Source organism: Herpailurus yagouaroundi, unplaced genomic scaffold, assembly GCF_014898765.1.
Source record: "Herpailurus yagouaroundi ecotype Mexico unplaced genomic scaffold, PumYag 163, whole genome shotgun sequence".
Lineage (NCBI taxonomy): Eukaryota > Metazoa > Chordata > Mammalia > Carnivora > Felidae > Herpailurus > Herpailurus yagouaroundi.
The window spans coordinates 19,701,991-19,721,520 of NW_024412404.1; the positions used below are offsets into that span (position 1 = coordinate 19,701,991).

The window sequence follows — 19,530 nt, forward strand, 5'->3', positions numbered from 1 at the left end:
GCGGTGGGCTGCTCTTGCTGGGTGCGTAGATAAGAGAAAAGGACCCTGCAACACGGTTTTGGGTAGAGAACGCACTGGAAGGCTGTCATCTCCCACAGCGTGGGGCCAGGTCACCTGCCCCCGAGCTAAAACACGGGCCTGATTTGCAGAGTGCCAGGAATTCTGTCCCCACCCTCAACCCACTTGTTGTGCCGCCCAAGCCTTTGTATCGTTTAGTCTTCCCTTCGCGAGCCCAGGCCGGGGAGGAAGGAAGCATCGTCTGCCTCTCTTGTACTGTGAACCTGAGACTGTTGCAGGTTAAGGAGGTCCCTGAGCCAGGGGAGGCGGAGAAGGATTGGGGGTGGTCCAAATACTTGGAGGCAAAAGAGCTGGGGCTCTGGCCAGCGGGTCTTTTCTCAGCTTGCTCTTTCTCAAAGAGCAGTGAGTGACCTAAAGTCAATTTTCAGTAGTCAAGTACCTGGATCACCAGGCAAAGCGCCACCCGCCCCAAGTCTCTCTCTTGTCCTTGTCCCCATGGCACACACACCTTCAGTCACTCTGGGGCCGGGATGCTTTCCAGGCGGTTCCTTTATAGAAACAAAGGCGCCCTGGGATCAGCACCTTTCCCAAGGCCTGGTCTCGAGACCCCAGGACGGTCTACTCTGGCTTCGTGAGCCTAGGCTAGGTGAAAGGGAACCTCCATTTGAGGGTCTTGGGGTTTGCTGTCGGCTCCAGCTCCCACGAGGGCCAAGAGCCTGGGTTTGGCCACCGGGGCCAGAGCTAATGATGGGAGTGCACAGCCAGGCCTCTCACCCCCACCACCCAGACTCACAGCCCCCTTGCCTTCCTTGAAGATGGACAAGCATGATGGTTAGACTCGGCTTCTGGTCAAGCCTGGGAAGGGCCTGGCTCCACTCCGACCTCTCCTTATGCTAGGGGTGGGAGGAAGGAGGACATAGACCCACTGCCAAGTACTGAGCTAGGAAGCCTCAGCAAAGTCAGCTACCCAGGGAAGAACCGGATTCCTGTCACTGCCCCCGCCCCCCCATTACCTGAGAGTGAGTGTTCAGGCCCCAGGAGAAACTATACATACAGGACAGAAACCGGCTCTCTGGGTGGCACCTGCTGGAATGAGGGGCATACAGCTTCCATGGCTCCTGGGGGCACACCGTGTGCCCATGTGGCCCAGGTCTGGTCTTGCAGACCCAGTGGGCGTGCCATGCCAGGGCCAACAGTATGGGGAGAGCTCTCCTCCATCTTGCTTGGGTGGCACCTTGGAGCAAAATGGAGCTAGGGAGATTTCTTGACTCTCAGGACCCTCCTCCCAGTGGATATTCTGGTCAATCCTTGAGTGGCCAAAGGACCTGTCCTTTTGGAACCCATGTCCCTCCAGGATGGGGGGGGGACAGATGCACAGAGGCCACCTGGCTTCAGTCTGTTGTGGGGTGTCTGGGGTCATCCCCTCCCCAGCATGCTTGCTTTGCTATTAATGCTGTGGAATTTTCAGCTGAGGTGGTCTAGACCCCTACCCTTACCCTATTAGCAGCAGATGTCCCTGGGGTAAGAGGAGAAACTCCTGCCTTGGTCCTAGCCTGTCACATGCTCAGGTGTGCCCTGAGCCAGGTTCCCCAGCTTCTCTGTGCCTGCCCTTCATCTCTATGATGGGGGCTGTGGCCACTCCACAACCAGGTAGCTTATGAGGGTCCACAGCCAGCTCACACGCCCCTCGCAGGGGCACAGGACACAGTGATGGCTCCCTGCCAGCTGGTCTTAGTGACAGCAGCAGTTTGGCCCATGGCCTCTGCCCAGGCCCATCCCACAGGCTGGCAGGACCGAGGGGCACCACTAAGGAAAAGGGGGCATTCTCTTTCTGATGAAAATGGCCCCTTGAGCTTGTTTCGGTTGTCTTTTCAACTGAACCAGTTATCCTGGAAGGCTCTAGGTGGTAGAGTGAAGTAGGCAGGGAATTTTCCAGGCTGGGATTTTCCTAAAGCCCACGGACAGGCTCAACCTGTCTGACATCTCCTCTGGGGTCTGAGGACCTGCCCAGCAGGATGAAGGACAGCCAAACCGGTTTGGGTTGGGAATCATCCCTACAGCTCAGGCTCTGAGGTCCCCTGGAGTTCAGTTCCCAGGGTGAGTTCACATGCCTTGAGCCTCCCAGCTCCTGCCAACCTAGACAACCCAAGGGGAGAGGGGTGGGGGCATGTGTAGAGCCTTCTGGGAGGAAGGACACAGCCCAGAGGCCCTCTCTGGCCACGCAAGGACCCGAGATGGCAGGATGCTGAGCACAAGGATGCAGGTAGGGCCAGGCAAAGCAGGCCAGGAGCCTCCGTGCTCATCCGGGGCCAGCCACACCGCCAGCCTGGTCCGTCCTCCCCACGTGTGGGGCCTGAGTGTGTGCGCAGATACAAAGGGCAGGCAGACAAGGAGAGGGGCAGGGTCACTGGCGGCCAGAGGGCCAGCAGATGATTCCTCCTTGTCTTGACTTTCCTACCCCCACAGTGATGGCAGGTGACAGAGCAGGGAGCAGAGTGTGGGACTGATCTAGAAAAACCAGCAGTTGAAACTGAGGACAGCGTGCCCCTGCCGGTGGTGGTAGTACAATGATACAGCTGTTTTTGCAGGAGAGTAAGATTTTCTCACAAGGAAAGTACCTCTTGTTTTATGATCCAGGGGTCAGCTGTCAGGGCCAACCAAAGTCCAGCCCACAACCCCCCAGGAACGATGTTTTCTGTAACCAGAGGGAAGTCCTACCCCCTCCCCAACCCCCATTACCCCCGGGTCCTGCTCTCAGACCTCAGCACTCCCACTCCCTGCTCTGGGCTCCTGGATTTATTAAATGGGGTACCTGGGCAAGGTGAGATCTCTGGAGCCGTTTCCTTCTATAAACCCGGGGAGGGAAGCGTCCAGGCCAGACATGAAGACAGGTAGCTCATCCCACAATCCCACAGCACCTGCAGGATTAAGAAGGGTGGAGGCTGCCCTCAGCCCTGAGAGATGTGAGCCCCCTTATGAGACCAGGGCTGATTCGTGGAGCCACAGACCTCAGAGAGCACAGCACCTGCCCCCCTCTCACATATGGCCCTGAGACAGGAGGAAGTTGCCAGAGGTCACACAGGAAGTTGGTGCAGACCGTGGGACAAGAAGCTGGGATGGCGCCAACTCACGGGATGAGAGGTGGGCAGGAGGCACAGAGCTGCCTCCTGAGGACGTGCCTGTTGTCAGATCTGTGACACCACAGACGCAGGGAGATGAAAGAGAAGCCATCCTGGACCAGCCCCCGGGTCACTATTGTGTTTGAATCACCTGCTCTTGGGCCTCTGTTTCTGCTTCCTAAAATAAGGACCGCCTCATCCTTGGCGGCCCCCGCTGGGGGTTTGTGAGGCTCAGTGAGGCAGGGGGTGCCGGGCAGGTGAGCAAAGGGCTGTCTCTGCACGCTCGTGATCCCATCAGACCCTCCCTGTCCATGCTGGGGCAACGTCACCCCATTTCAGAGGCATGCACATAGACCCCAGGCCGGCCCACTGGGTCAGTGGCCACATTAGGGCTGACACTGGGTCTCCTGAGCCCAAGCAGCCACTGACCCCGGCTCTGCCTGTCTGTGGTCATGTGCATCCTGTGCTGTTTTCTGGGAGGAGATGACCTTGGAGAACTGGCAGGGAGGGGCCCTTTTTCCATCTCCAGGGGACCCGACAGAAGTGAGCCCACAGAGGAGGACAGGCAGAAGAACAATTCCACGGACAGCTTGGGGGTCATGGGTCAGAGCAGGAATCCTGCCCTTGGCTCCTGTCGCTCATCCCACTCCTGCTAGATACGCAGAGGCATGTGGACTGAGGAGGGGCCGAGGGTCTGCCCGGGCCTCCCAGCTAACCACCCCTCGTGTGGGGCCAGAGGAGAGGCCCTTTGTCAGCTGCTCTGTCAGCCCGGTTAGAGAGGGGGGCTGCAAAGTCAGTCCCCACTCCCAGGCACTCTGGGGGAAGGAAACTGCCCAAACTGGCCACCTGCACCGCGTGGCCTGAGAGCAGGGCTGGAAGTGAGCAGCTTCTGGGCTCAGATATGTGAGGGGCCTATCGTCTTGCCCGCTTCAGAGAGTCTGGCAGGGAAGACGGGCATAGCTGGGAACTAGGGGACAGCGCTGCCTGCCCAGGGAACACCCAGCATGAAAGAGGTGCTACAAGCTCGGGCCCGTGGTATATAAGCATTTTTGTGACGCTCTTACAGATGAGTGAAAGAAATTGTGTTTTATTTGAGCAACAGCATGTAGATGGGGACACAGGGCAGCCTCTCTATCCTTAAAGGAGCCACGTGCTCAGTAACAACACAAACGGTTCATTTGCCTATAGTCCCTTGTATAGGCCAGGCACTGTACTAGCATTTGATGTACATTAGCTGGTTTAATCCTCCCGACAGCTTAGGGGGTAGGTAATATTTACTATCCCCATTTTACTAAAGGGAAGACCAAAGCACAGAGAGGTTAAGTAACTCACCCCAGGTCACACAGCTGCCAAGTGGCTGAGCTGGGATTTGAACCCGAGCTGACTGGCTCCAGCGTGTGTTCTCCACCACTCTGCCTTCTGGAGGCAGGAGGTAGTCAGCGTTTTACAGCAAAGACTTGCCATTTCTTACGTGTGGTTTAGAGCTTGGGCCCTTCCTTCATCCTGGGACTCCTCACACCAGGGCTGTGAACAGAGGTTCCTCTTCTTGTCTTCCCACTTTATAGATGACAGGGAGAGACCAGTCCCCACCTGACCGCCTCCCCTCCTAGCCCCTCACTACTCCTTTTCCCTGCTCAGCTCTGGAGAGTGGGATCCTGGTCTCCGGACACAGGCAGAAGTCCCCGTGGTCTCTTACTCCCAAGCTTCCCTGGGCAGTGGTCCCAAGGAAGGCGTGGCCTGGAGGCTAGAGGGGGAAAGAGCATGGCCAGGGAGCCCTGGGCGAGGTGCTCTGGGATCCCCTTTGAGATGGCCACTGTCCACATGAACACCAGTGTCAACCCAAGAGCAGAGAACCCAGGGCGGCAGCCAGCCTCCCAAGGTATAGGAACTGAGGTTGTTTCTGTAATCTGCTTACCTTTCCTACTCCATTTTGGCGTGGCCCGCCAGTGGGTGTGCGTGTCACAAAACAGGTGTCAATGGACTCAGTTACAGGTGTTATTTGATGACAGCGCCAATCTCTAGACCCGTCCGGATAAGATTCCTTTCGGGGCTGATGTTCCTGAGGCCAGGTCCCGGCCCCTGGGGAATGGGGAGCTGCTGACAGGTTTAAAAGCCACAGGGCACCGGTCACAGGTTGACCCCGATTGTCTGGCTCTCGGATGCAGCAAGTGCAGTCTGTCCGTCCCTCCCGCCTTGCCTGTATTAGGTTATCAGCTGCGATTCTCTTCAGTGCATTGGTTGTGTTGGTGCATAGCCTGTGCCAAGGGCCGTGCTGGGTGTCAGGGTTGCAGAAGCGAACCCCTCGGCCCCATCATGGCCCGTGGGTTGCTGTGACAACACAAAAGCGCACCTTCCCCCGGATAGCCCGGCTCTCTGACTCATTTCCGCATCCATTGAACATCTCCCATCCCTACCAAGCAGCGTACAGCCTCCGGGGACACAGACTGGAGAGAGGTGATCAGAATACATTTGTGGAAAAATTCCTCTGGCCGCCTTGCATAGTGTGGGTTGGCAGGAGGCAGGTTTGGAGACGGAGATAAATGATGGGCCGGGCTTGTCGTAATTCAGGGGCGAAGGGACAAGGCCTGCAGAAGGTGATTGCAAGAGGCAAGAAGCAAAGGGGACACACTGCAGAGATGATCGGGCTGCACTGGTCTCTGTGGGGGGCAGAGGCGGGGATGTCTCCCTGAGGTGGCTTGAGGTGCTCCCGGGGAATTTGGGTAGATCGGGGAACAGGACCTCAGATGCGGGGTGGGGAGCTGGGAGGAGCCCAGCGTGGAGGCCCATACTTGCTCCCAACTCACCAGGCAGGGCCCTCCAGCTGCCCAGGCCAGACTTTCCCGCTCCTGCTCCCACTTCAGAGGGTCCTGATGGCACGGTCCTGATGGCAGTGAGCTGATGGCACAGAAACATTTGAGAGTGGGTCCTTAATATTCCTCGTTGAGCAGTGAACTCCACTGGCATGCTCCCAAGGGATCTTTGTGCCTTGCCCTGCAAGAATCTTCCTCACCCCCTTCCCCAGGGGGTGGCCACAGCCTCCTGGGCACCTCTGAGTCCTGCCCCAAGCCTGGGTCTCAGAAGCCCCTCCTTTCTCCCTTCTTCCCTTTCCTCCTCCCTCCCCCCTTCTGTCTCTCTCTCTCTCTGTTCCTCTCTCTCTCTCAAACATACACACACACACACACACACACACACACTCATATACACCCAGAGTTCCTCTGTTCTCCAGCAGCCTTTTAGTCGCTAAGATGCTCTTTGATACTTAATATGCCTTTGTTTCATTTTGCATGTAGCTTCCCCAGGCTGCAGTGCATTTGATAATTGTCTGGCTTGGCCCTTACATCCAGGTCTCTATACCTTCCCCCTGACGCCCCCCCTCCCCATCCATGGCTGCTCCCATCCCTTCCCAGTCTGCACACCTTCCCCAGAATGAGCAGCCCAGGCCTCTCACTGTCTGAACGTCCCCTGCTCGCCTCCATAAAGAACAAATGCCTTGTTTCCTGTGGCCACTTGGCTGCCTCTGGTGCCTGGCTGCTTTTCAAGCTGGAGTGCAGCCTGGCAAGGGGCAGGCAGCCCTTCTCCTGTGCCCGGGTGAGCTCGATCACCCCTTTGATGCTCTAACTCCCCGACCCCAGCCTCTGCCTCTCCTCCACCCGCACCGGCTCATTGTCTGCTGGCTGCTGGGCTTGTCTGGAGAATGCAGCTTCACCCACACCCCCCTCCCCACACCTGGAACCCAGGCAATTCCCAAATCCTGCCGCGCAGCCTCTTCCCACCCCCACCCCGCCATCTCTCTGGTGAGACCAGCCCATCCCACTAGTCCATCTGGCCAGCCCCTCCTGCGTGTCCCCTCTGCCAGCAGCCTCAGGTACAGAGACATGCAGGTCCTGTCACTGCCCCCAAGGAGGACACATCTGAGACAAGCCAGGACTAACATGCCCTGGGCGCCACTCCCGACCTGCCCTCACTTTTGTATCTGGTTTCCTTTTGCTTGTCCCTCAAGCACCCTGTGGTGGCTGCAGGGTTCCGGAATAGCCAGGAAGATCTTGGGGAGCAAATGTCGGCCATTTTTCCACCCTACCCTCCTAGATGTGCATTCTGTGTCCTCCTGATGCTCAGACCTGGAGTTCATTTCCATTTCTCTTTCAGAAGAGTGCATGCTCCTTTAGCCATAGCATCTTCTGGCACAGGGGTCCCTAGACACATCTACCGCATCCCAGTAATAGAAGGTGCCCCCCATTGTCATGCACACCAATATTTATGTCCCACTAGGAAGGAAGTCCTACCACTAATCACAGCACAATATGACATCGACTGTAAGACACATGCTGTGGCAGATGGCCCTAGTTTAGGTCCATAGCAGGTCTGGAGTGGGAATCCGGTGTCCCTGTGGCTCCCTGGGTAAGTTGCAGAAAGACGAGTGCAGGCAGTGGGACCGAGAACTCAGCTGTCATGTCATCCTCCGGCTGGAGTCCCCTCTCCTGTCCACTGACCCTCAGGGCTGCTGCTTCCCCTGTGGTGTGGCCATCAGGAACTTGGCTGCTGAAGACTAGGGCTTAAGATAGGGCCAGGTGAGGTGTCCGAGTCTGGGTGTTGGGTTGCTCTGGACCCCAAGGAACCCCTCAGATGGCTGCTGTTGGGCTAGGGGTCCCGTGGTGGATCCCAGGGAAGCCCAAATTCCTCCCTTTCAGGGCTAAAGGCACCTTTCCAGTGGCTGAAGCAAAGGCAGAGCCGCCTCTAAGGGAGGACTTGATTTTTGCATCCTGTGTCTCCGGCGGAGCAGGGCACATGATATTGTTCTCACTTTGCCCCTTGGCACCCACCTCAGCGGCTCAGGAGGGAGGCAGGAGGAAGGGGCCACTCCACAGAGCCTGCAGCCAGCTGGGCGTCATCTGCTCCAGGGCCTGGGACTTACAGATGCCCTGCAGCCACCCCAGCCCCTGTGCACTTCTGGAACCGCATTCCTCTTCGGTTCATTTGACTGTTGTATGGCCCCAAGTGGCCGGAGACACCGAGGCCCCCATCCTGTTGGTCACTCATCTACCAGTGGGTCAGTGATGCCCATTGTCATCGTTGCAAACACGTGGATAGTACCTACTAGGGCCTGATGGTAACTCAGCTCATCCTTACAACTATCCTATGAGGTGGGGAGCAGAATACCACCACCCCATTTTAGAGATGGGAAAACTGAGGCACAGGAAGATTAGGCAACTTGCTCGAGGTGTCACGTAGGTGGTAGAGACTGAGCTGGGATCAGGTTTCATGGACTGGTTCCAAAGTCAGTGCCTCACCAGCTCCCCCAGGGCTATGTGGTGGGTGTGGGATGCAGGGGGCTGCTCTTCTGGGACTACTGTGGGTTACAGGGTTCCTTTGCTCCCTTGCCCACCCTCCCTCCCTTTCTGGCTTCTGCTCGGACAGCCCTGTAGTTGGTTGGCAACACTAATCATAGCTCACATCCATTCTCTGAGGCAGGCAGCCCCCGTTAAGCCCATTTCACAGATCGGGAAACTGGGTCTCCAAGCCACGAAGCAGCCTGTGTGAAATCTCACGGTGGCAGGACATGAGCCAAGTACTGTCACCTGTACTTGAGCCAGGGCACCTAGCCCCCACTTCCCGTGGGCTGCCTACCATTGTCCCTGCCCTCTCTTGGGGCAGCGGGGGCACTGGTGCCCATTGGGGCTGCCTTGACACCTCCTGGAGGGGGCTGGGATGGCCTCCTCCCATTCGCAAGGCGCTTTCCTGACAGTGGGAACAGGGAGCATCTGCAGACCCTCACCTGCTCTCCAGAGACCACACACGGTGCCTTCTGGGCCTCCATGCTTATTACACCAGACACTGTTTTCAGCACTTTGTAGGGGTTAGTGTCATTTACATGTCACAACAGCCCTCCAAGGAGTGAGCATTGCCATTAATGCCTACTTAACAGGTAAAGAAACTGAGGCCCAGAGAGCTCGTATGATTTGCCCAAGGTCATGTAGCTCTAAGGGGTGGAACCCAGGCTGTCCGGGTGAGTGGTCCTCCCAGGACCGGCCAGAGGGCTGGCCGCGGTGGCTGTCTACACGGTACGAGGGGCCCCTGAGATGTGGAAGGCTGGTATCCCCTCCCGAAACTCTTCCCATTGCGGGGACCCTCATGCACTCTGCACCACACCTTCCGGTCCCTCCCACCCCATCCGGGGACTCTTCGTGCCTGGCATCCCTCCCGAGTCCCAGAGCCTGTGCTCAGTGGTCCCTTTTCCTTTCCCACTGCAGAGAGTGCCCAGAGCAGAGACACAGGGCCAGAGAGACGTGCAGGCGGGGCTGGCCCATCAGAGCACACGCACTCAGCTCGGCCCAGATGCACGCACACAGGCAGTGCACATCCAGACACACCCCACCCTGCTGGGCTGTCTCTCTGTCCCTGTGTGATCCCCTACCTGCCTCTGTCCGTCAGTCCTCCAGGGTTTCTGACGGTGCCCAGACTCCCTCTTTGGCTGCACATTCCCACACGTCGTCATGAACCGGCATTTGCCCCAGAACAGCTTGCGTTGGCTTGCACCATGAGAGAGCACGCACTGTGCCCATGCAGCCGCCACCATGTGTCTGCCAGTGTGGCCTCTGTGCTCACCGGCTGCTCAGGCCGAGGGGGTGAAGGGTGCTGCCTCCCTCGCTCCCTGCCCTTTGCCTCCTGATTGTAGGAACGTGGCTGTCCTGGCATCTGTGTGATACCGTGACTGCCTAATGCACATGTCACATCTGCTCACAGCGTTCCAGACTCTTCACAGCCAGACTCTGCTATGCCACCGGCTCCTTTTATTCCCGTAACGGAAAACCACTCCACTAGCAGGGGGAAGACAAGGGCTGTCCTTGAGCAAGCAGGGGGGTGGCCCGTGACATTGCAGGAGAGCTCCTGCGTGGCGTGGTGCCCCCCGGGAAGGGTGAGGGCTGGGAGGCGCGGCCACGGGCAGCGGGCAGCACCATCTGTGGCCATCCTTTGTGCTGGCAGCCGAGCAGTCCCTCCGTCGCTGCGATCCGGCAGGCCTCGTGCTTGGCGTGCAAATGAGTTTCCAGATGCCCAGTGCCCGCCCCCTCCCCCCCCCCCCACCACACACACACACAAGAAGCAGTAACTAGGGGCTTAGGAGAAGAATGGAGCAATCTGGAAATTCATTTCTGTTTGTTCCAACCTCTCTGAATAGGCTGCCTCCCCCTCCAGCTGCGGCAGATGTGTGCTGAATGCCCGCTTTAGGGGCGCTTTGCCCTGGTTCTGGGCAGACACACGCCAGGGTAGGGGCCTCCCTGTGCAGGTGGTGGCAAGATGAGCCTCACAAAGAGGGCCAGGACATATCTCTTAAGACCTAGCTGCCCCGCCCCCCCCCCCCCAGCAGCCCCTCCTGGAGGCAGAAACAGGTGCTCTCCTGGCCGAGGGCACAGGCTGCTTTTCAGCCCACACTTTCCTCCTTGACCGGGTGTCTTCGGGCCCTGCACCAGCAGAGCAGACAAACCCAGCAAGCCGGGAGGGCCCGTCACCACCCCGCCCCGTTCCCTGCAAGAACCGCTGCCCTTCTCTTGTCCTTGAGCCCCCAGCAGGTCCCTGGTAACCGGTGGACCTTGCTCCCGGGCAGCCTCAGCAGGACGGCATGGGCAGGGTTCTCCGGCTGGTCCTAGTGGCTGGCCCTTGGCCCCTGCCCGCCTGGGGAGGAGCGGGAAAGAACCCCTAGCCCCCCCACTACTGATCAAGTTTACGCGGACCACGAGAAGGGGCAGAGTGTGACATGACTTCAGGGGGTCCCTGGCCCTGCCTTTAGGGTTTTCGGGCTAATGGGGCTCTCTCCCCGGGGTCTGGGCAGTTTGAAGCGACAGACCTGTGCAACCCCTCCAGGCAGGGCTTTGTGCCTCAAGGTTGTTCCCCCCCCCCCCCCCCCAGTGCCAGCTGAATGTAGCAACGGGCATGATTTGCACGTGGCCTGAGGGGTTCCTCACTGAACTGGCGGGGCTGGAGACCACAGCCACTTGGTGTCTGCCTCCTGAAGGGTTTCATCCGCTCCCCCACATTTTGGTTCAGGCTTGGGCTTCCCCACTGGGGTGTGGGGCAGGGGACACACCATCTGTGCCTCTGCCCGTCTAGGCGTGGTTAGTGTGAGCGAGGGACTTCACCCGCCTGAGCTCAGTCTGCTCATCTGTAGAATGGGGATAACAGCTGGCATTCTGGATCACGCAGGGCACATTTGAACAGAAGGGCGCGGAAGCATGTTGTACAGCATCTAGATGGGAGAGCCTGGAAATGACGGAGCGGGCTCTGCACCCAGCCAAGTGGCTGAGCTGAGCCGTCCTGGTTCCGAAGGCTGACTACTTCCGTAGCCATCAGACAGACCAGTCCGGCTGAAGTACTCATGGCAGGAGGGGGCCAGGGTGTGGTCACCTTTTTTTGCTCCCGTCTACCCCTCACCACAGCCCTGGGAGGAAGGCAGGGCAAGAGTCGTTATCCCTCTTCCTCTGCAAGCAAACGGAGGCCCAGAGAGGGTCTCCGAGCTCCGTGGGTTCACACGGCAAGGGGGTGACAGCCCGGCCTTCCGGACTCCCTCGTGCTCTTTGGAAGGCCTGGCCAGACAGACTGAGCCTGAGCTGCTTTTGGCCCCTGGTGGTTACCTCAGGCCGGTGGAAGATGATTCCCCAGCACCCCGTTAACTTCAGCTGCTTTTCTCTCGGTGCTTAATGTCTCTAAGCCTGGGCGTGGAGGGTCCTCCTGTGCTTCTGCCCTTGCTGCCCCCTCACACGCTCTAGCTTAGCCCCCACCCGTGGGCCGCCCTCTGCCCTAGAAATCCTTCGTTCTCCAAAGCGTGGGTGCCCAGCACACAGGGGCCAGCCGCTGGGCTGACTGGAAGGATGGGCACTTCTGCGGGGAGTTCTTCCATGGAGGACCCTGCAGGCACTCCTGGGATCCTCACTAGGCTCCAGGAAGGCTCTGGATGCCTTGTGAAGTTTGCCCCGCCTGGGAGAAGCCACGTCGGGCTGCTTTTCCAGAGGCTTCGCTGAGAAGTCTGGGGGTGGGCCGGCAGGCCCTTCCTAAGCTCGCCCCACACAGGGTCTGTGCGTGGCTCCCTCCCTTGCTCCGGGGGTGTGACCCCTGACATCCCCTCCGTCATGTCCGGTCTCTCCTCTTTGCCGCCTCTGGGCTTGTCCTTCTCAAAGTGGTAGCCTTTGAAATGTGCCCCCCTCTGCTGCCCTCCTCCAGCATCAGGAGCCTTTTAGCCCTTCCTTTGGGGTGTTAGTCCCGCTGTACAGGTGAGGAGGCTTAGTGGCTCTCCCGGTGTCACACAAAGGTGGGAGCACCCAGTGTGGGCCCGCGACGGGGGTGTGGGCGTGGCAGGAGGAGGTGGCCGTGGGGCCCGCTGACCATCCTGTCCTTCCTCGTAGCCCTGCTGTCCTCCTGGTGCGAGGAGCTCGGCCGCCTGCTGCTTCTCCGACATCAGAAGAGCCGCCAGAGCGACGCCCCCGGGAAACTCCCCATGCAGCCTCCCCTCAACTCCATGAGCTCCATGAAACCCACTCTGTCGCACAGGTGAGTGGGCACGCGCCTCCAGGGGTGGGCGCTAGGCAGCCAGCCCTCAGGCCCCGACGTGCCCTTGGAAGAGCCCCTCAGGTGGCAGGACTGGGGTGGGGACCTCTGAGCAGCCGTGAGGATATTCCCTGTTTCCTCAAATGCCGCTGTTCTTTAAATCCATGTGGGTGAGCGCCGTTTCTCCAGTGTGACAACGGAGGCTGCAAGCACTGGTCTTACCCAGCCTAACTGCTTTGTCCCTTCAGTGGAGGGCCGTCTCTTCTTGAGGTTCTAGACTCTGGGCTGAAAGGTAACCATCCTGAGCCCAGGGTCTTCCCCCTTTTCCTGAGCGAGGTGTTGGGCAAACCCGGAGACACCCGGGGCCCAGAAGGGGCCCGAGAACGTCACAGAGCTGATGGTCCCACCGGCAGATGGATGGGGCCAGAGCCAGCCCAGGCCGACCACGCAGGAACCGAGTGAGGCTGGGCTGTTAGCACAGGGGTGGGGCCACCAGAAGCGCAGGGACACAGGTGCGAATGGTGTGGCTGAGGCCATCAGGCACTGAGGAACTGGCCGGTCCGCCCTGCACCAGCCTCAGAAGGAGCGTGGGCTCAGGCCCCGCAAGTTCTGTGGCTAAGTATTCCGCAGGTCCCTTGCTGAGCTGGGCGCGCTCTTGCCCAGTGCTCTACCAGCTGAGCAACAGACCCGCCATGCTGTCTGCTTTTCCTCTGCGGGTCCCGCCAACGAGCGCGTTTCCGGGTGAGGTGCATTTGCAGTCAGAGCTAGGCTCCCGTTCGTGACCCAGCCCGACCGAGGCACCCGCGGCCCAGAGCACCCCGCAGGAGACCTGGCTCACACCGTTGAGGTGCTGCCACAGACGCAGGCACTGGCCACACTCCACAAATTGAATTGGAGACTGTTGATTCTCAGAGCCACAGGGGAGCTCCTTAGGTCCAGCACCCTGCCCAGACAGGACGGCCCCAACACATGGTTCCCTGCCTCTGCCAGAAGCACTTTATAGGACGGCAAGCCCGTCACCACTGCCTCACCGCACCCTCAGCCCGACCTGTGACCACTCAGACTCAGGACAGCCCCCCTTCTGTGCGTGTTTCCTGGTGGGTGGTACTGTGTTGGCATTTGGGCCAGGGTGTTTTTTCATCGTGCGGGACTTTGCAGGGCACTTAATATCTCGGTCCCTGCCCACTCGGTTCTTCTACTGCCCCCTCTCCCACCCCCACGGTGCTAAAGTACCTTCACACAGTCTTGGGGGTGAGGGTATCACCTGTGGCTAAGAAGCACTGCTCTAGAGAGACAAAACCCACCTCTGGCCACCTTCCTCCCCTCACCCTGGCTCAGCAAAAAGCCACAGGTCTCGTCCGTCTGAGCGGCTGCCAGCCGCTGTGCACTAGCTGGGGCTGAATGATGCAGCCTAAACTACCCAGCTCGCATTTACCCTTCTTTTAGTCTGTTCCCACTCTGCCCCGCCAGACTCATCCTGCCTCTTGTTGCTTCACACGTCCTGTCCTCCCAGCCTGTCCCCCTCCAATTGGGCCAGGGCCCCGCAGCCCCGCTTAGAGGCCTGCCTCAGACCTGCTTGGCCATGACCGTTCAGGCCACGGGGCGCCATGGATCTGGACCCCGGCCAGGCCTTTGCCAGGCTGTTGCTGAGCTGAGCTGCCAGCGTGAGAATGTCCCGTCCTGGAATTCACCAGATGAGGGATGTCTGTGCTCCAGGGGCTACATCTCGCTAGCTGGGGAAGTAAGACCAGTGAGGCAACTTGGGAACTGCCAGATCCAGGCAGGGTTAGGGTTCGGTGACAGGTCAGCCTGGCCTTGGGGTTCCAAAGGAGGAAAATGGCTGTCAAGAGGCTGCCCAGACGACATGGGCCTTGGTCTTCAAGGGTTTGATCTGAGAGCTGGGCAGGTGCCTTCTAGGAGTTTGAACTGGCTTTCCCTCAGTGGGCCGAAGAGCCGCTGGCTGGTACCCAGTGCCCTGCCACCTGTACCACCACTGGTTCAGCTCTCTGAATGTGCTCACGGAATGATAGAGAATGCAAAACAGCAGCCTCTCAGAGATGGGAGAGCCCTGTGCCCTGGAAGGTTTCAGGGAGAAGTGATGGATGACCAGCTGCTTCCGTGGAATGCGGCCTCCTTAACGTAGCACATTCTGGACGACACCTCCCACCCTGAATGTCAGGACGAGAAGGGAAAGTGGGCCCAGAGCAGGACAGTGACTTGCCCATGAACACACCGCATTGAACCACACACAGTGCTCTGCCCTTCCCTCTGCTGCTGGCCATTCAAGATCAGTGAGGTGCTGTCTGGTGGTTCACCCAACCCTGATCCAGACCTTGCCCTATTCCCCATTCTGTAGCAGGGTAGCTGAGACCAGAAAGAAGTGTCATCAGTTGAACAAGGACCAGTCCACATCCTTGCTGATGCAGGGCTGAGGCCGAGATCACATTGTGAGCCAGTGATTCGAGTCTGGTTGGTCTCTACTCGTAGCTTCATGAATTTCCCGGGAAATTCCCATGAGGGGCATCACCTTTTAAGTCTTCATGTAATTTCCCAAACCAGAAGGAAAGAAAGTTGAAGAGAAAGTCAAGTATTTTCACAGAAAGGAAACTTTTCTGACCACCCTCCTCCACAAGTGTATTGAGTGACGTGGGGACAGAAGCCCCTCTTGCCTTATAATTAAGGAGACCCTAACCCAGGTGAACTTGAGGACCCTGTGATGTCCAGGATTTGGTGTTTGAGATGTGTGGCTGTTTGAAAACTCAGGGGTCTTTGTCTGTAGGCTCTGAGGACAAGTAAATAAAAGGGTGAGGGAGCCTTGGAAGCCTGAAGCCCCAGGCTCTCTCTGGGCAACTGTGTGACTGTCGCATGGTCACAGCCATTTACATTTTTGTTTTAATGTTTGTTTATTTTTGACGTGGGAGAGGGGCAGAGAGAGAAGGAGACACAGAACCCAAAGCAGGCTCCAGGCTCCGAGCTGTCAGCGCAGAGCCTGACGTAGAACTCAGACCCACAAACCGTGAGATCGTGACCTGAGCTGAAGTCGGACGCTTGACCGACTGAGCCAGCCAGACGCCCCGTCGTGGACATTTAGAGGAAAGGTTACATGGAGGTTGGTGCCACGGCACCAGGCTGGGAGTTGGGGCCCGTGACCCCTCGAGCCGATAGGCACGCGGTGGCACTCATTGCCACGCAGGCCCCAGGCATCAGAAAGGGCCAGCCGACGGCAGCCCCGTGGCAGTTGCTGAGGGTGACAGTGTCAGGAGGAATGTCGAGTGCCCGCACGTTTGGGGAGGGCTTTGTGGTCTGTGGAGCAGTCAATGGGCCGTCTTGGAGTCTGGTCCTGATGAGCGAGCTGTAGGTAGGTGTGTGCTCTCCAGGAGGGCTGGGAGAGGCCAGCCCAGGGCGGCACGGGGCCTCGGGCCCACGGTCCTGCAGCTGGACCCCTTCACAGTCCCCGCAGCGGCCCGGACTTGTTGCCAGCAGACGTTTCTGCCTTCTTCTTGCTCATGAGTGGTTAAAAAAGCCATTTGTGATTAGCACATTGTCCATATGCAAATCAGTGCTGCAAAAGTAATTAAAAGCCTAATACATCTTGTTTACACTCTTCGTTTAATTACAGCCAGAGCCCGCTAGAGCTGGGGAACACTCCGGAATCAAGGGGTGCTGCCCTTCTTCCAGGAGAGGGGTTTGCGGCCCCCCAGAAGAGAGGTGCCTGGGTGCGGCCCCAGTGCTCCCCTCGGTGTGGCAGGTTGGGGCGCAGGCCCTGAGCCAGGCTGCGGGAGGCGAGCTGCTGCCCTGGCGTCTTCCAGCTGGGGAATTTTGGGCAGCTCTGTAACCTCTCTGTGCCTCAGTTTCCTCATCTGTAGCACTAGAATAACAGCAGTGCAGGACCTGGAACGTGCTTGCCGCCGGGCCTGGCACACAAGATGTCCCACGGGCCAGTCATTATTCCCCAAGCCCTCCACTTGGTGCCGGCAGACTCTGGCGCTCTCACTCTTGTCAGCTGACGAAGAAGGGGTCATTCAGAGCTGACCCCTGGTGTTCTCCTTTCCTTGGTCACATCACACTACCTTCACCGCCTTCATTGTTAGCTGCTTTTGTGTAGCCGTACCCAAAGCTCAGAGGGTAACAGGCCCTTCTTGCCCCCAGAAAATTAAAAAAAGACAGAGAAAGCGAGGAAGAAAGCAAGCAAGCAAGGAAAGAAAGAAAGAGAGAGAGAGAGAAAGAAAGAAAGAAAGAAAGAAAGAAAGAAAGAAAAAAGAAAGAAAAAGAAAGAAATGAAAGGGGGATTGAAGGACCCATAAATCCTGCTCCATCGGTTCCAGATTGCTAAGATACAGGATCTTTTCCTTTCCTCCTTCCTATTGATAAAATTTAAAACCCTGTAATATGCAGTTAGCGACGCATTTCCCTCTATGTTTCACCGCAGGGAGGAAAGGAAGCGGCCCGAGTCGTTGTGATGATAGAGAGCAGTGTTAATGGTCCCCCTAAATTAAAGAGGGTGGGAGCTTCAGCTCCTCACTGGCTTGGTGTTTCATTAATGGTAACTCTACAGCCTTGCATGGAGACGGGACCAATATAGCCAGATCAGGGAAATTAATTAGGGTCTGACAATACCCTTAATAGGAATTCGTTATTTCTCCCAAATAAAGTGGCTGTTAGAAATGCAAGGGAAGAAATAACTCAGCCCTCCCCTCCTCTTCCCTCCATGAATGTCTGTGTAGACACTGCCACAGGAGGTACCCGGGAGCCAGGAATCATCACTCCCTCTTGCTGGGCTTTACTCATTTTCTCACATTTAGCAAACATCAGTCAGTGCCCATGGAGCTGCCAAACAGACATGTAAATCGTCTACTATAACTGCAGCGTGAAAAGCTCTTTCATGTGACAAAAAGAGCTGAGGGAATAGAGGAAAACGTCCTTGCTTCTGCTTAAGAGAATCACAAAAGGGAGTATCCAGGCTGGGCTTTGAAGTATAGGTAGGAGTTCACTAGGAACAGGAAGGCAGAGGGACACTGAAGCAAAGCCCCAGAGGCTCAGAAAACAAACAGGAATGATGATAACACTCCCTCTCATCGATAGCATTTGTGCAGAACTTCTAAGCACTCTCATTGTATCAGCAAGTAAACATGGGTGCCTACCTACATGCAGTTAGGCTGGAGAAACAGAGAGGAGAGCGTATGTACAATTTAGCAGGGACTCTGGGCCAGGCACTGTGCCGAACTTCTATTGGTATGTTTCATCTTAGGAGAGCGTTCGTCCCATTTTACAGATGAGGAAGTTGAGCTGACTTAAGTTCAAGTTGATACAAATTGTTGGTAGCAGAACCCAGGTTTGACCCTATAAAGAGTCTAGGTTTAGAGCCTAGAAACTTAGCCTCTGTACCACAGGGCCTCCCTCTGCCATTTGAGTATTACCCTCAGAAATGTTTGGTTGGAGTCCCTGAATATCTGCCAGGATACTTGGTGCGGGCCAAAGCTAATGATTTGATGGATAGAGTGTTTTTTCCTGGGTCACTGTTTGGGTTTTCTCTGCAGCCTGTCTCTCAGACCAAACTTTACAGGCCCTCTGTCCCTTCATGCTGGGCAGCTTCCCTGAGAACCCTCAGGAAGCTGTGCCCCTTGGAATTCTCAGGGACTGCGAGATGTCCCTCATAGCGTGTGCTGCCCTCACGTTATCACCATCTTCCAGCAGGGAGGCGCCATCTTCCCCGATCCTTAGCTCCCCGAGACAGTGGGGCGTGGTCAGACCCATCTGGCAGTCTTGCCCTTGACAAACTCTGGGACCCTTTGAGCCTCAGCTCCTAAGAGATGCATCTGCCGAGCCCACGTTAAAGGGAATGTGTTCTCGGGTGAAAGCCCCTTCACACAGTCCCTTGCTTCTAGAAGCCACGCGATAAATCGTAACAACGACAGCAACAGCCAGCAGTTTTAGGTGCCTGCGTTATGCCAGATGTGGCCATTGTGCCTTAGACGTGTGAGCTCGTGTAATCCTCGTGACAGCCTTCGGAGAGAAGTGCTAGTATCCCCATTTTACGGACGAGGACACTGAGGCATAAAGAGAGTAAGGAGCTGCTTCATTAGCCCTTCTCTGTCCCTCTCCCCAGAGGGCAGGACCTCTCACTTCCTGGGTGCCGGTGCCCGTGGGGTCACAAACGCACTGTGAGTGGTCAGCAATCGAAATTAAGGAATGGACGTCATTTTCCCTTCTCAGGCATCCCTCTGAGGAGAGTGTGGAGAGGTGGGCTTTCTCTCTGGTTAGCAAAGGCTTTCTGAGCCCTGTAGGTTTGAAGACATCATGCCAGGCACAGGTAGCCTAACTCAGGACTCCTGGGGCAGAAGGAAAAAGGCAGGAGGGCTCTCATTTGGGCCCCCCACTCGGGCCCTCGGAATGCGAGGAACAAGTAGAGCTCAGGCCAGCGGATGCGGCAAGGGCTTCCTGGAGGAGGTGGCCTTTGGAAGAGGAGCCTGGGAAGGACGAGTGGCATTTTTTTCAGGGTGAGGATACAGCATCCCAGACCGGAAAGAGGCACAGAGATGGGAAAGCGCCTGTCCCCGTATTAGGGAGCTTTTGGCAGGCAGAGCCCTGCTGGGATTCCAAGTGGCTTCTGGGACTGCTGTCTCTCTGGGTGGATTGGATTCTTAGGGCAGTTTTGGCTGGGCTAGACTGCAGCTGGGGGGAGCTGTGGCATGAAACCAGGCCGTGCTGGATTGAGGGCGCACAGAAGGAGGCAGGATTCCTAACAGTGGGATTCTCTTAGCTCCAGGGGCCCTGGCCTCCCTTTGAATTGCAACCAGGTATGGGTAAGAGGAGAGAGTGGTTCCCGACCTGGGCTGAACTTATCTGCAGGTTAAATAGT

At 57.4% G+C, this 19,530-nt stretch overlaps 1 protein-coding gene across 5 annotated transcripts in view; it reads left to right on the forward strand.

Moving 5' to 3' along the window:
• Window positions 1-19,530, forward strand: part of ZMIZ1 (zinc finger MIZ-type containing 1) — a 234,249-nt gene that overhangs the window by 187,637 nt on the left and 27,082 nt on the right. For all 5 annotated transcript variants that reach the window (XM_040485550.1, XM_040485554.1, XM_040485553.1 and 2 more), the window contains one exon: window positions 12,530-12,674. In XM_040485550.1, the coding sequence (XP_040341484.1) occupies window positions 12,530-12,674 (145 nt within the window). The remainder of the gene's footprint in view (window positions 1-12,529; window positions 12,675-19,530) is intronic.